At 36.4% G+C, this 17,263-nt stretch overlaps 1 protein-coding gene across 10 annotated transcripts in view; it reads left to right on the top strand.

Moving 5' to 3' along the window:
- The window catches only part of slc35f4 (solute carrier family 35 member F4), an 83,653-nt gene that overhangs the window by 26,970 nt on the left and 39,420 nt on the right, over window positions 1-17,263 (top strand). For all 10 annotated transcript variants that reach the window (XR_015513779.1, XR_015513780.1, XR_015513778.1 and 7 more), the window contains exon 2: window positions 15,080-15,380. Coding sequence is in view for 4 of the 10 variants with exons in the window: in XM_087291049.1 (XP_087147175.1) it covers window positions 15,080-15,380 (301 nt within the window). In the remaining 6 variants the exon portion in view is untranslated. The remainder of the gene's footprint in view (window positions 1-15,079; window positions 15,381-17,263) is intronic.

The raw sequence follows: 17,263 nt of genomic DNA, 5'->3' as shown, positions 1-17,263 counted from the left end.
ACTTTCTTTTTCTTGATAGCTTTTGAAAACACTGTCGGTTGGGTTTTGTGAAGTGGGTGGCCAGGTCAAGTGGTGCTTTTTTTTTTAAACAAAACACTGTCGTTTGGGTTTTGGGAAGGAGGATGGTGGGTCAGCTGATCGGTCAATCAGTCAGTCAACATTGGCCTCTGGTGGATTTACGCGAGACATGCAGGTGTAAATGGCACTCCCGAGAGAAATTTGAAATCTCAAAGGGAGGACACAGTGGCCTCTAGTGGTTTCGCGAAAACAAAAACTGCAAAAAAATAGCTACTGGGATGTATTTGATGCTCTCCAGAAATGTACATAGGGGTATATAGAGAGTGCTTTTTTACAGTGCCATAACATTTATTAATCTGTTTAATTGATAAATACACATATAAAAAAAATAGCTACAACTTACAATTTATAAATGCACATTTTTTGTATTAAACAAAACATTATAAGATAATTATTATTTAGTAGTATCGTTCTTTGTTAGTTCATGTGATTTAATGTGCTTAACTAATGTGAACAAACTGAACCTAATTACCTTAAATCTAAAAAGAAAAATGATCGAATTTCAGTGTTTGTGTTTAACATTATTCTGTGATAATATGACTGTGAGTAAATGAGAATGGGTTTATATTTAAGACTGCGGGGAACTTGTCTGTGTGCTTGTTTATGTAAAGCATTTAATGAACGGTTAAGTCCTTAGGGATGTTATTGAAAAGATGTGGTTTTACCTGTTCAGTAACAAGTGTTCAGTAGGATGTCTGATTGTTTTCCAGATATGTTTTTGCTGTTGGCTGTGGTTTCAGCAGCACTTAGCATGCAGCACTGTTGCATTGTGGGATTGTGACAAATCAGATTGAGGCTCTTAAAATGTCTCTGTTATGTAAATTTGAAGTAGTAGCTCAATGTACAGTGGTAACTGGATTTTTTAAGCTGATTTTTTCCCATTATATTTGATTATACTGTATTGCACTTAAAAAAAATAACTGTCTATTAACAGTTTCTGTATTTCGTGATTTCCTTTTATCTGTGGTTGTGAATTTGTTTCTTGATCTCTTCTCTGTCGACTTTTGATGTTGAAAATTCAACTTTATTCTTAACTTTATAATAAGTTAATGTATAATAAATAATATATAGAGAAATATGTAAAAAACAGAAAATGTACGGCAGTTTATTACAAGGTTTTTGTAGTGTAATATACAACACCAACCCAGACAATAAACTATTAAAAATGGTAATAAAAGTCACTTTTTCCAACTTTTCAAGGTAAAAGGTTAATGGAAGAAAGATCAAGGTCCCATAATGTAATTCAAAAGCAAAAATAAACAGTGAAAATTAAAAGACAAAAACTAAACAAAGAAGAAACTGCTAATTTACAGCTATTTTTTACAGTGTGGCCTTTAATTAGTTGCTTCTAATAAGATAATTAGTTTTTTGTATCGATAAATAATTCATCAATACCTTTATATAAATTAGTCTAATTAATGTCTAATTCTACTATCAAATTCTGGATTTAAACTAAAATGCTTTTAATACATTTAGATGAGCATGAAATTGCTGAGTGAACATTTTAGGCACTGCAACGTTTGAAAAGGAATAGTTTACCCATATGCAATTTCTAAAAGTAAGCATCAATTAATAATAGTTGTTAAAATTATTATAAACATTGTCCATAGACCTTTTTGTTTGACATCAAGGTGGCACTGTGGCTTTGTGGTTAGCACTATCACCTTACAGCAAGAAGGTTGCTAGTTCAAGTCCTGGCTGGGTCAGTTGGTATTTTTGTGTGGAGTGTGCATGTTTTCCCCGTGTTTGTGTGGGTTTCTTCTGGGTGCTCCGCTCTCCCGAACAATGCGCTATAGGTGATCTGAAAAAGCTAAATTGTCCGTAGTGTATGTGTGGATGTGAATGCAAGAGTGTATAGGTGTTTCCCAGTGCTGGGTTGTGGCTGGAAAGGCATCCTCTGCAGTTCATTCCACTGTGGCGACTTCTGAAATAGAGACTAAGCCAAAGGAAAATGAATGATTAACGTGAGGATTTAAAATAAATTATCTTGATGAAATATTCCTAAACACATGCAAACATAACACTTTAAATATAACACTATTCCTACAAATACATCAAGGTCTTAATAATTGCTGTAATAACAATTCTAAAAAACAAATCAAATAATATTTTTTAACATCCAAACTATATACTTAAAACCGAGGTTGAGTATAAAGTCAATTTTCTCCTCTCTTCTCCTGCCTTGTAAAATGATGCTTATGAATTTCACTGCTGTAAAATAACAATAGCATTTTGTGCTGTGCTGTGAAAATGTGTAGGTGCGGTAAAGCAGGGATTTACCATTGATGTGACATTTCTGTGCCTCCACATCTTGGACCTGCACCTCCCTGGTGTTGTTGGTTTCTGCAGGTTGTTAAGCTCTCCAGCCAAGCTTTCTGCTGGATATAAAAAGTCTCCTAGTGTGGGTGCACACTGCGGGTGCCCTGTTTTCAGCATAAAATATGTCTAAACGTTGTCAGGTATGTTTTTTTCCCCTCTCTCTGTCTTTAAAAAGACGTGGGAATTGAGTTGTGGTTTTTCTGCACCTCTGTCTGATAATGTCAGGAATTGCTCTCCATCAGACAGGACAAAGATGCTCATATCTGAAGCACATCTCAGAAATACAAATCCCAGGCTTTTTAACATTGAAACAACAATGTGATTTTGACGTTATGGGAAGAACAGTGTATTTTTTTACAGGCTGAGAGAAACTGCCGTTTCTTGCAGAAAGTTCTATCATAGAATAAAAAATTGAAAGGTCAACTGCAACATTTAATTTCACAATTGTAAATTCTTTCCCCTTGTCATACAGTATACATTCACTGGCCACTTTATTAGGTACATCTGTCCAACTGCTCGTTATGGCAAATTTCTGATCAGCCAATCACATGGCAGCAACTCAATGCTTTTAGGCATGTAAACATGGTCAAGACGATCTGCTGCAGTTCAAACCGAGCATCAGCATGGGGAAGTCACTTCATTGGGTGCTTGTGAACATGTCGCATGTCGCTGTGGTGATTATCTTAATGCCTCTGATTGGCCTTTGGGTTTATTAGCTTTACAGAAACTAGAGTGATTTGTTAATATTCAAAGCAATGTAAAAAAAATCCAAATGTAATGCTGCAAATTGACACTTTATTTGTTAAATTGTCACACTTTGCTGTAATAGCAACAGTCATGATAGATTTGGTTTAGCTGTGCAGGGGCAATTCTTAACCCATTACTTTGAATTTGTAGGATATTTTTGTTCATTTTGGTGACATTTTTCTGATAAGTCTAAATTGGACATGTGATGTTTTTCCTTTACCCTGTGTCAATGCACATTTTAAAGTATTACATTGGAAATGAAAGGTGGAAATGACAAATTTTTAATAAAAAAAAGTTTTTATGCTTGCTTTGTGTGAAAAAGGGCTAATGCCAGGCCTGGATTGGCTAATCGGGAGGACCATGAGAATTCCCGGTGGGCCGGTCCGTTTTTTTTGGCCACGAGTGCCGGTTTCACTAGCTGCTTGCACTCTTAGCAGTCACTCTTTTTAAATTTATTTATTTATTTGACTCGTAGCCTTTTTTTTGCCGCAGCTTCACTCTTTTTATGTATTTATTTTCTCGCAGCCCTATGAGCAGAATGCAGCCTGCAGGTTGACTATTATTCAACCCCAAACAGCGGCACCTTAGTGAATGTAAGAATTTGAATAATTAATATTAATGAATATTACATCTGCGTAATGAAAATCAGATGATTCACTACATTAATAAATCTGACATAACTTGATCAGAAATCTAAAAAGGAGGGGGAAAGATTAAGCCTTCAATAGAAAGCAATACTGTGGTTAAGAGTCTTGCAGATTTTATTGACTTGTGCCTCAGAAGACAATGTTGACATCCAATGAATGCATGGTCACATTTGAAGGCGTGAGCCGCAGAGCACAGACACTCTTGATTCTAGAGGATATTGATATTATAATAACACTATAATAACATTATAATAACAATGTTGAAATGGTTACAGGATTTTAGTATGAGTAAAACAACATTTCTGGGGCCTCATGTAGGAAGACTTGCGTTGAAATCATACTAAAACATTGCGTACGCACATTTACAGCTTTGTAAATGTAAAAAATTCAGATGTATGAAACACTGCGTATGCGCAATCCCACGCATAATTCTCTTTGTACATCCAAATGAACGTGAAACTAAGCGCAACATGCATGAGCGCAAAACCCCTCCCTGCCTCCGCTCCCTTATGAATATGCTAATGACTCTACTTTGGCAAAACCCAAGAAAAAACAATGGCAAAAGCAAGCAAGAAGAAACTTAACACAGAATGTGATTTGAAGGTGCTGCTTCATTCGGAGGTACACCGGAGAAAAACAGCCTTATTTGCAAGTTTCTCCTCCAGAATTATTAACAAAAGAAAGACAATAGAGTGAGAGAGTTTAGCGGACGCGGTTAACACAGTTTGGTCTGAACATCGCACTGAGTGGATTAAAAATAAAATAGTGCGATGTATAGGTGTAAAAGTGTGTCATGTTTTTAACAGCGTGAGTAGCGTATCTCGTAAATTACGTTCAAGCATGCACTCGGTTCGAATCCAACGTCTGATGAACTCATTCTTCTTTTTTCCCCCGCTACATATCAGATTTTGCCTACTCTTCATCACAAGGAAGTCAAGTAGGAATCATTAATAAGTCTGTGCATCATATGTTGTTTGCACATTTATTGAATGGAAATGTTTCTGATTCACGTATGCAAATTAGATCGCTCCGATTACATTGGAAAAACCGGCGACCGCTGCAAGTTGCGATTTAATGTTTGGCTGGTCAACTGCATGGTACAAAAACCTTATATACCTGCTAGACATGCAGATGAACCTGTCTTAAACAGCTGCCATTGCACGGCTTAAAGACATTTTGTAGTGTGCAGTTTAGCACAACATCCTCTAGGAGTCGCCAATGGAAATAAAACAAACACACACAAGAAATGCACGTACGCCTGGCATGAAGTTGGCATGGACCAGCACACATTCCCACGTTCATTTCATTGTTAGTTAATCCAAATGTGAGCATGAAACCTGGCAGCGTTGATACATTAGGCCCCAGATGTTTTACAATGTGCTCAGCCTGCTGGTTTTTCCATTCACACAGATTTTTATCACCACACGATCTCTTAAAACAAAATCACATGACTTAATGCGCATACTGGAATTAGTTTGGTAAAAGTGTTTCCATCTTATTTTATGCACATCTTTACTAATCGAATAAAAAGTTTATCCTTCTCAGTTATGTGCATACGTTTTTATTCGCATTTACAAGATGCGGATCTTGGTGTTTCTAAAATGTACATAAAAATAGGTGGATGGAAACATAGCTAGACATAAACTATTTGATTGTGGTGTGCTTGCTACATCAACAGGTTGAGAATAAGAACTAGTTCATGTGCTTAAATTAATAGGGTTAGATCAATGGTAGTGTTACTGGTCACTTTATTTTGATGGTCTGTTTGTTGAATTTAAGTTTCATTGCATCTACATGTGAATTAAATCTCATTAGATTATAAGTAGACTGTAAGGTTGGGGTTAGGGTTAGTGTAAGTTGACATGTACTTGCAAAGTTTCTTATAGTAAGTTAAATGACTGTTGAAGAAGCAGTATCAGCAGATATTAGGCAGACAGTCTACTAATACTCCAATGAACTATCAAAATAAAGTGTTACAGCATTACTGTACCAAAATTTTGGAATCTTTTAGACTAAAATTCAGATTTGGTAATGTAACATGTGCTGTAACTGATCACGAGAGACTGGACCACCTGACCATTTAGAGCAGGGGTTCCCAAACTTTTCAGGCCGCGACCCCCAAAATGACAATGCCAGTGACTCGCGACCCCCAATATCCTCTGAGGTGGTTATAAATACAGAAACCTTGCATGAAATGGCGCACACACACCAATGGACCAAAGTCTATTCTTCTTTTAATTTTTTTAATGTATGAGAGCTGTAAATGGGCCACAAAGTTTAACCAGGTGTTATGAAATCTGCTGCATCTGACGCTATTGCTGTGTCTTTAATGCAATGTAATTACCGCAGGGGTTGCAATCCAATAGAAGTAATAACTATAAGCTATACTATAGTAACTATATATGGTATAAACGACAATATTTTTTCTCTTCAGTAGGTTATGGATAAAATATGGTAATTCTTATGGCTTAATAAAAATAAATAGATTATTGGAAACCACCAGGCGACCCCCCCTTCATTGTCCCGCGACCCCTCGGGGGGTCCCGACCCCCACTTTGAGAACCATTGATTTAGAGTACAGTAGCTCGCTGAAAGGAGTTTAGAAATATAATTTTTTTTAAGATTCTTTAGACATTTTCTTTTTTGAGAAAAGTCTAATTTTACAATTCCCTATCGAGTTAAACAGTTACTTTTGTTGTACAGTTGTACACTTACTGTATTTGAGCACTTTTGTATAGACTTGTATGTCAGGTCTGGTGCGAGCACTTTTAATGTAGCTTAGCTTAGTGTAGATCAGTGAGTCCAACACAATCTCACGGCAATTCGTAACTTTTTGATTTAGTGGCTAATTCGTATGAATTCATACGATCTAATTCGTACAATTTAGTACAATTTGCTCATCACCCAATGACGGATGGGTTTAGGGGTGGGGTTAGGTGCCACGCCTGCTTTTTAAAATTGTACAATTTCATACGACTGAATTAGCCACAAAACTGGCAAAACGTAAAATACTAATGTTTTCTCATGAGATCAGGCTGGTGATTTGGATTAGATCATTAGCATCTCGCTCAAAAATGATCGAAGAGTTTTGATAGTTTTCCTATTTAAAGCAGAACTCTTATGTAGGTTTATCGTGTTCTAAGACCAACGGAAAAGGGAAAATAGCTGGAAACAATTGGCAGAATGCATTAAAAAATGGTCAACCTCAACGGTAGAGGAGTTGCAAAATAGGCCATTGAAAAAAGAGGAAAAAAAGTTGAGTGATCCTTTAAGGACATTTTAATTGGACTGCAAAAGAAGCTAAATGGTCACTAAAGCACTTATAAACTTTTAATGGTGAATGTTGATGTTTGTTTACTGTATATTTAGCATTAAAAAGTCAGGTAGCTTTGTAGTTTAGAGTTAGTTATGGTAAAATGAGGCTCATTAATGCAGCTTTCTGGCTTCTCTCTGAGCAGAATATTGATGTTACATACTCACAGACATACCCTTTGTGTGAAAGGCTGAAGCATGTGAAGTAATGATCAATAGTGTAAAATGGGGTCAGTCTCTTGTTTACTGTTGTCATGTTTACAAACTGGAGCACAGTGGCTTAGGGGTTAGAACTGTCTTCTCACAGCAAGAAGCTAGCTGGTTCAAGTTCCGGCTGGGCCATTTGGCATTTTTGTGCGGAGTTTGTTTTTCCCGTGTTCACATGGTTTTTCCTCTGGGTGCTCTGATGTTCCCTACAGTCTAAAGACATGCACTATAGTTAAATAGGGTGAACAAAATTGGCCTTAGTGTAGGCTTATGAGTGTGAATGTGAGTATTTATGGATGTTTCCCAGTACTGGGTTATGGCTGGAAGGGGATCCGCTGTGTAAAACAGATGCCGTAATAGTTGGTGGTTTATGCTGCTATGGCAACCCCTGATAAATAAGGGACTAAGCTGAAGGAAAATGAATGAATGAATGTTTACAAACTGCATATTCGACTTCAGTAAGACTATTTCTCTACTGGTGCCATCAACATTATCCTGCTGCTTTATTCTACTAACCTTAACCTATACCTTCAATCTACCAAATACTCAGATAAGTATGCAGTTGCAAAGGTTTTTTTTTTTTTTGTTTCTAATGTGACCATTAAAAAAGCGTAAACGATATTAATTGACTCTAAAATGTTAAATATTTCAAAAGAATCTTAATAGTAAATACACATTTAGTTATTTTTAAAGGAATGTAAATATATTTTAAGTTTATTTATTAATTAATTCATTTATTCTTTCTTTTTTTTTCGCCTTAGTTCCTTTATTAATCTGGGGTTGCCACAGCGAAATGAACCACCAACTTATCGAGCACATGATTTATGCAGCTGATGCCCTTTCAGCCGCATCCCAAGACACATCCACACACTCTTGCACAAACACTCAAACACTACGGCCAATTTAGCTTATTCAATACACCTATAGCGCATGTCTTTGGACTCTGGGGGAAGCCAGAGAACCTAAAGGAAACACACACAAACACAGGGAGAGCTCCACACAGAAATGCCAACTGACCCAGCAGGGGCTCGAACCAGATACCTTCTTGCTGTGAGGCGATCGTGTTACCCACTGCACCACTGTGTTGCCTATTCATTAATTTATCAAATATAATTCATTATTTAACAGATATTACTGCATAATCATATCACATGGGAATTTTGCCTTGACTAGTCATAAACTGATTAAATTATTTGAGATTTTAGGAGACTTGACTTGATTATGATCTGCAGGTATTAAAATAATACTGTAAAATTAGCAGTTTATATTTGTTTTTAAATGCCTGTGTTGCACTTTACCATGATTTCGTAGACATACATTGGTCAATTATACAATACAAATTGATGTAATTATTATTTTGTTAAATAATACAATAATGTAATGTAACAAACTGTCTGTTATTTACATGGAATTAGAGTAATATTTATTCAAATATTTTTTTTTAGTCTGAAAAATAAATAGCATGTCAAATTCAATACTGTAAAAATGGTTGTGATTTCAACATAGGGCAGTGCGATATGGCAAAAGTGCAATCTCGATAATTAATTTCCACATTGAACGATCACACAATATTAATATATATATATATATATATATATATATATATATATATATATATATATATATATATATATATATATATATATATATATATATATATATATATATTGATATATATTGATATATATATTGATATAAGTTGTTAATGCTGCGACATTTGAAAGAGTACCTTAACAATTAGCCACAAAATTTAGAGGGTCCATTATATGGCATAACACATTTTCAGCTGATAAATTCTCTGGGGCCGAAAATTCGACACATCTCTAATATCATCACACTTTTAGATTCTCATTGTTGCAAATTTCTGCTCTGTTATTGGCTCTTAGATCAGTATAGAGTAAAAAAGTTCTGAGCTTATCATTGTTATTGACATAAATTTTATCGCGATTTGATATAAAATTGGCCCAGCCCTTTCAACGATAAAAACTGTAAAAATTATCCAGTAAAAATTTGTTAACAGTAAATTACCTTAATATATATGGTGAGTAACTATAGATGGACTTTTCCAGAATTCCCTGCTGGCTTGCGGCTATGGTTGTTTTTAGTCTTTTTAATTATTTTTAATTAATGTTACATCTAATGAGATTTTTTTCTGTGTAACAAAGCTACAATTTGTACATTTTTGTACATGGGTGTATAACATTAAAAATTAATGAAATATGGTAGCATTTACTTAAAAATTGGATTCAGTATATACATAAGAATCAGTGAGACTCTGTCTTTTTTGTGGTGGACAAATAACTAATATGTTAAATTTTTTTGGACAGCCAGGGGATGAGGTGAACTATAGAAACATGATCGTTCTCCTGATTGTCCACTGCTAAACATTTTTTTAAAATATGACGCGACTCCCCCCACAGAGCTCGATGAGACCCCGTTTTTGGAATCGCTGGTCTAATTAGCCAGAACTACTCGACTGAATGGACAAAAAAATTTTGTTTTTTCCCAGTTAATATTTGTGTGTACTTCAAAACATTGATGTATAACACTATAAGTTAATAAAATACGGTAGTTTACTGTAAAATTTTTGAATTTCTTTTACATTTCACTTCATTATTGACTCAGATCATCAGGTTGGACAGGAGCACTTTTAGCTTAGCTTAGCATAGATCAGTTAGTTGGATTAGATCATTAGCATCTCGCTCGTAAATGGCAGAAGAGTTTTGATAATTGTCCTATTTAAAGCTGGACTCTTGTGTAGTTTCATCATGTCCTGAGTCTGACCAAAAAAGAAAAGTTGATAATTGTCTAATTAGCCTGAACTACACGGCTAAATTGACAAAAAAATGGTAAACCTCAACTTTCTCAGTGTAGATTTGTGTGCACTTCAAAACATTGATTTATAACACTATAAATTGGAATTGGTATTTCTTTTACATTTCAGTTTATAGATTTAGCAGATCTCCAGGTCGGGCGGGAGCACTTTTAGCTTAGCGGAACTAATCAGCTAAATGGATTATAAAAATTGTAGATTTGTGTGTACTACAGTTTATAACACTATAAATAATTAAAAAACACTAGGAATAAGGAAATACGGTAACATTTACAGTACTTAAAAATTTTGAATTTCTTTTAGGTTTCTACCCTATTTTACAAGTAAAATTACAGAAATAAAACCACTGATAATCAATACAGATATTACAGATTTATTTTTAACACAACACTAACCTAGACACTTTCATCAAAAAAACACATAGAAACAAATTACAAAGAAGCATTTAGTTACACACTGAGTTTGTGTTTTTTGGAAAGCAAACAAAAAAAATCTTTAATTTCATTTACATCCTCAAAAAAATCTTTTAAAATAATTTTTTCTCTAAATTTAAGTCTAGTTCCTTGGCCTTTTGCGAAGATCACTATAACAAAGAGTCTATGTGAATGTGCGTTTATCCGTGTATGTGTGTGTGTGTGTGTGTGTGTGTGTGGACGTGCTTGCTGACCCAGCACACTGCAAGTTAGTGACCACGGCCAGCGCATGTCATCTTTTATTCCTGGCCTGGTGTAAATTGATCACTCTGAGTCTACAGCATAACGGATCTTGGCTTTGTGATACTAGCGCTCTTTCCCTTTTTTCAATCACCTCCATCTGCCAGTACTCTGTCTGTTTATCCATCCATCCATCTATATAGACACATAAAATGTCATCAATAAATCTTCTATGGAGAAAGTAATGACTGATGTCAAGCAGAATGCATGCTGATTGGCCGATGTTTTTGTGGGCGCCATGTGGTGTCGAGTTTCTATGTATATCCCACTATATCTGAATGGTCTCTGTGCCATGACCCTGTGGAGCTATTTTTGACAGGCTTGACTGTGCGACGTTGGCAGATTTTTAAACAGTGTCCAGCATTAGTGCTTCACCTGCAGGTAACTGACACTCGCAGCCACTGATCAATACATCCGTACGTATCAAAGAGAAAGATTGGGGCCAGCAGCATGAGGAAGTGTTGGTGAATAAAACACGCCAACAAAAGCAAGTGATTTGCATTTCCAAACCCTGGCTAAAAATAGTCTGTAATAATGTGTCCCAATGTTTGACCAAATAAAAGGCTGGAACAGAACCTTTTTGCTCATGTACAGCAAACTTAAAGTATATTTGCATCATCAGCAGGAAATACTAGTGCTTGGAAAGCAACAAAGGAATAGTTTTAAAGTTTGAAGTAGAATATAGTTAGAAACAAAGTGCACCTAAACATAAAGGGAAATAAAGAAAACAAAGTGTAATTACATATTAGAGATGGTTTTAAATAATGAATTTCTTATTTGCCAAATAAGACATAATCAGAATTTATGGGTCATTTAAACATTATTTCTGTATCCAAAATCGCCACTAATACAGTCATTCAATATTCCCTACATTATTTCACTTAACCAGTTAAACTCTGCTGTTATTTTGGGATCTCCGCCTGGATTTTTCCTACCCAAATTTAAAAGCTTCCCGAATCCACATGCAGAGGTGTAAATGCAAAAATTTAGTATAATTTTGAAGAAAACCCTTGAAATGTTCATAAAACACTATTGAAAGTGTTTAAAATAACTGTATATGTTGTCTGTGTTATATTAAGTGAAGTTTATTCATAATGAATCCCCCCTTCCACCCGTACCTTTTCAGCTTTCCCTCCTTAGAGCAGCATGGTGGCCCAGTGACTAGCACTGTCGCCTCACAGCAAGAACCTCACTGGTTCTAGTCCTCTAACAGGCCGGTGGTCGTTTCTGTGTGTAGTTTGCATGTTCTTCCTGTGCTTGCGTGGGTTTCCCCAAGTCCTCAGGTTTCCTCCCACATTCCAAAAATATGCACAAGTAAATTGATAAATCTAAATTTTGCAATACAGGTAATCTCATAATGCAGCATATCTTTTAATAGCATTCAATTTTTAGTCATCAGCTCTTATCAAGGGGGAGTTGTCAAGATCTACCTGCGCTCAAGGCTCCCATCTCTTCCTGCAAACGGGAGGGAGCCCAGGGCTCAAGTACCTTCAAGCTCAGGGCTCTCTCCCGGGACAGCATGCCAAACTTGCTTGTAATCAATCATCAGCTAAGTGTAAACTCTTGAACCACCTAAAAAAAGAGGTGCTTTTTGTATTTTTTTATGAACTCAAATTTGAAAGTGTACCTTTTAGGTTCTATGTGGTCTAGCGTGCTGTGATTAATTTTGGTGGTTCCTGCACATGTCTATAATCATAGGAAAAGAGAAAAATGTCTCTACCATAATTTATGCAAAAGTTATTGTATTTCATCTGATGAGAGGTGCTATACAAGCCACAGGGACCGATCATTGTTTTCATATTTCACTATTTTTTTGTTTGATCAAACATAATTCACTGTGTTTGGACCACTTTAGACAAATAAAAGGAATACTTTTGCACATCACCTCAAAAACAGAGGAGAAATGGCGCTAAAGCACACAGCATAAGGTAAGAGATGACAGCTGTCTGTGCTATCTGGGGCTGCTTAGTGATCATAAATGTATTGTTTTCACGTCTGCGCCATAGAAACACCACAATTCACTCGGCAACTGTTTTTATATGTAAATATAATTCTGTAAAAAGAATGCTAGAACTGTATGATAAAATCAGATTTTTACAAGTTTTACAAGATTTTCTGCTCAAAAAACTTAGCAGATCAATTATTACAGGGATTCTCAATCGGTGGGCCTTAGCGATCCTGCAGATGGGCTGCAAGATTAAAATGAACTCTCAATAATATACAATCATTTTTGGATTTCATTATAATATGCTATATTAAAATGATTAAGGTAATGCACTTTATCGTGCTCACTGATTGATTACTTCAAACTCGCTCAAAAAAAACTGCCTCATGATTGCGTCTGCTTCTATTACAACATGTCTGTTCATTCACAAACTATGCGTGAAGTGAAAGTATCTCTGTGTATTTTTGTGTGATCTATTAAATATATCCGCATAGTTGTCCAAATTAATGTCCTGTAAGTGTTTTATAATGGACGTGTGCCCATACAGGAGGATCTAGTGAGGCTCAATGGTTTTTCTGCCATAGAATGTAAAATAAACTTGCATATGAGCTTCAGACATGCTCTGATGGAGCTGTTCACTGTTTCTGTCAGCGATCTCTCAACAATATCCAGCTGCAAACTCAACTGTCATCAGATCGACGTGCTTCAACAGATTTAGGCTGGTTTACTGCATTTTTACATTTGTCTGTATTGAATAATAGATGTTTAATAGTAGATATTCAGTCAGTCCAGTCTTTTGCAAAATCCCTTTTGATCTGTGGTTCTCTTTGAATCTGTGTATATTTAAATATATATATATATATATATATATATATATATATATATATATATATATATATATATATATGTATGATATATTTTTTATTTTATATATGATTCAATTTAAATCAATAAAATATATTTTTTTATAAAATGCTAATAATAGAACTGATAACAGAAAGCACAACAAAAGCCATTTCCAGCAAAAATTAGCTAATAACATTGAGTGAGTGCTTTAGGCACGTAGTACATGTTCAACAAAAAGTTTTGTTTAAAATCATCTAAAACCCAGTGGCAGCGCATCCACAAATAACAGTTGTTTGCAAAAGCCGCTAAACGCCACTTGCCTTTGACAGCAAAAGCCGCTATGTCTCAAAAACCAATCAGAAGGCAACAATCGAATCCCTGATTTATATGAATTGCTGAATATGTACATTTTGAATAAGATTACATTGGAGCTGTTTTGTTGCTTGTGCCTTTAAATCTATTTTACGGTGTTCACTTCATTACAAACACAAACTTATTTAAAAACCATTTTAACTTAAAACTCATTCTTGAGGTCCAGCTGATCACAGAGAGTTGGAACAGATCTTTTAATTCCAGTTTCTTTACAAATCCTGTTCTGTGGATATGTTTATTTGTGTTACTAAAGGAGACATGTTACGCTGCTGTCAATCAATTCAGTGGGAGGGGAAAACCGCACTTCTGTACATCATGCTGTGATGGGCCTCAAAATCACTGGAATTTGGATCCTATTTTAATGTCATGGAATTTTGAAAAAGAGACTTCTTGGGTTTATATAACTCCAATATAAATGTGGACACACAACACCAAGGGTGCCCAAACTCTATCCTGGAGGGCCGGTGTCCTGCAAAGTTTAGTTCCAGTCCCAATGAGACACACCTGGGCTAGCTAATCAAGCTCCAACTAGGCCTTCTAGAAACATACTTGCAGGTGTGTTGAGGCAAGTTGGATCAAAATATGCAGAGCACCGGACCTCTACGAGTGAGTTTGGACACCCCTGCACTTCTTTTGTTTGAGCAAAGCTTTTAAAACTTGATTTTGCATCATACAGTAGGTGCTCTTTAAACAAATGTAAATGAAGATTGTAAATGAACGTGCCCAGCATTCACGTTCATTCAAAACTCCCAAACATCTGGATTACTATCATAATGTCTGTATTTCACCTCATTGCGTAAGAATGTATTTTGAGAAAAAAGCCATTAAACATTTTTTTAAAACATTACTCAAAATACATAGCAACCCATAAAGCTGAAATAATCTACACAATAGCATTTGAATGGACCGCTAACTGAGTTGGAGCTGCAGAACAGTGTGCAGCAGAGAATAAAAATAAACACAATTTCAGAATCCAGTTTGATTACCTGGTATGTAATGAGGCTGGGAAGTGTGCTCTAATGTGTGCTGTAATGGTGCAATACTGATCTCTGTGTTGCAGGAGAGGAGGGCTCAGATTCGCATGCAGAGACTCCAGTCAGTGAAACAAGTGGAGAGGCCACTGCATGTCAAACCTGCGCCAACACAGTGCTCAAGGTGCTGGGGGGCTTGCTGCTGGTGCTGTGTGTCTCCTCGTCCTGGGTGGGCACCACACAGGTGGTCCAGCTTACTTTCAAATCGTTTTCCTGTCCCTTTTTCATCACATGGTTCAGCACCAACTGGAACATTCTATTCTTCCCCCTCTACTACTCCGGGCATGTGGCTACCACCAGAGAAAAACAGACACCCATTCAGAAATTCAGGTGAAGTTCAAATGAATGAATCAGGTGAATTAGGATGTGATATGATACCCTACAATGCTACAAGGATATGAGTATTTACTCATTTGTCTTTTATTAAACACTTTCCTCTAAAGTAACTTACTGTACAGGGATGTCAAAACCTGCTCCTGGGGAACTCTGTCCGACAAAGTTCAGCTTCTGCTGCAATTACACACCGAATCATGGTGTTCAAATTCATTACAAACTTCAGGCAAGCGTGATGTATCAAGCTGAAATCCAAGATGTTGGCCCTCAGAAACAGTATTGGACATTCCTGCTGTACTTCTCTAACAGAAACACGATGAACTCCAAACTGGATATACTGCCCTCTGAATGAAAAACTTTGGTGTGAAAGCTATCATCATCACCATATTTAGGTGGAGTTCCATACCCAAGTGCTCAAAATTGCCCACTTTGAAGCGCCTTTTCGGAATGAAAGATTTCAAAGGGAACAACTGATTGAGACTTTAGGCCCCAATGATCCTTTGTCAGGGAAGTTGTTTGGTGTCAAACCGCACTTTAATTTTTGAAGGGCTCATCCCTATGCCCTAATCCAGGAGTCACCAATCTTGGTCCTGGAGGGCCGGTGTCCCTGCAGGGTTTAGTTCCAACTTGCTTCAACACACCTGCCTGGATGTTTCAAGTATATCTAGTAAGAGCTTGATTAGCTTGTTTAGGTGAGTTTGATTAGGGTTGGAGCTAAAATCTGTAGGACACCAGCCCTCCAGGAACAAGTTTGGTGAACCCTGCCCTAATCCTTTCGATGCTCTGGAGGGTAAACCCTTTGAAGATATTATGACATAGGAATGAGCCCTTCCAGGTGGAATACACACAGTTTACTAAAGTTTCTAAACCTGCTCTGAACAGGACCATCCTGCATAGATTTGTTTCTAACTCATTAAACTGTAAGTAGTTAATAAAGGCCTTCAGGCTCAGCAATATCTAGACTAAGGGTATGCAAACTCTTTGGTGCTAGCAGAGCGTAGCTTCAATCATAATCAAGCAAATCTGCCTAAAGATTTTAGTGCTCCTGAAGTTCTAGTTTAACCTCTTTATATGTGCGTCATTTGGACTGAAGCTAAACTGCAGGAAAATGAATCCGGAGGACCATATTTGAGGCGTGGGCTTTAACATGTCTGTACCAGGGGTGATCCTAAAGGTCCCACAGAGTCCTACAGAGTTTAATTTTAGCCAGTCCAAACACAACTGCCTCGAAGTTTGTAGTGAATCTATGTAGCTGCTTAAATTAGGACTTCAGCTTCAATCTGCCAACACCTGTCCAAGAACAGATTTGGATAGCCCAACTTTAAACCAATGGTTTTCAGTCCTGATCCTGCAAACTTTGTGATCTGCACATTCTGTACGGTCACTTAATGCATCTTTTTCTGATTGGATAGCTATCTGATTTGTGAAAATGGTTAAATGTACATTTGACCACAATAATGCGTCTCAGCTAAACAGATATGATTCCGATCTTCAAATTCCGCACATAGATGGATACCTGTCCCATGGATCTGCCCATTTTATTATTTACAGAATCATATGCTCTGTACCTTATTTGACATACAAATTATTCACTACTCTCCCAATTATTTTTGACATTTTGGGAGAACTAAAATGTACATACATTTGATCTTGTATATGATCTCAACAACCAGATGCATTTATACCTGTCCCGTTTCATCCCAAACCACCTCCTGAAGTGGTTTGAGGGATCGGATTTACATGTCTCTCTATAACTATTTGCATCTTAAATGCGTCTGATCAAAAAAAGCACATTAAGTGACCAGATGTAAAAAACCCCTATGTCTTGCTTAAATGAGCCCTTCAAGTCCTAAATTAATAAGCCGGTGATGTGAATCAAT

This window comes from Danio rerio, chromosome 17 (assembly GCF_052040795.2).
Source record: "Danio rerio strain M-AB ecotype USA chromosome 17, GRCz13ab, whole genome shotgun sequence".
NCBI lineage: Eukaryota > Metazoa > Chordata > Actinopteri > Cypriniformes > Danionidae > Danio > Danio rerio.
This window is presented reverse-complemented; position numbering and strand designations above follow the sequence as displayed.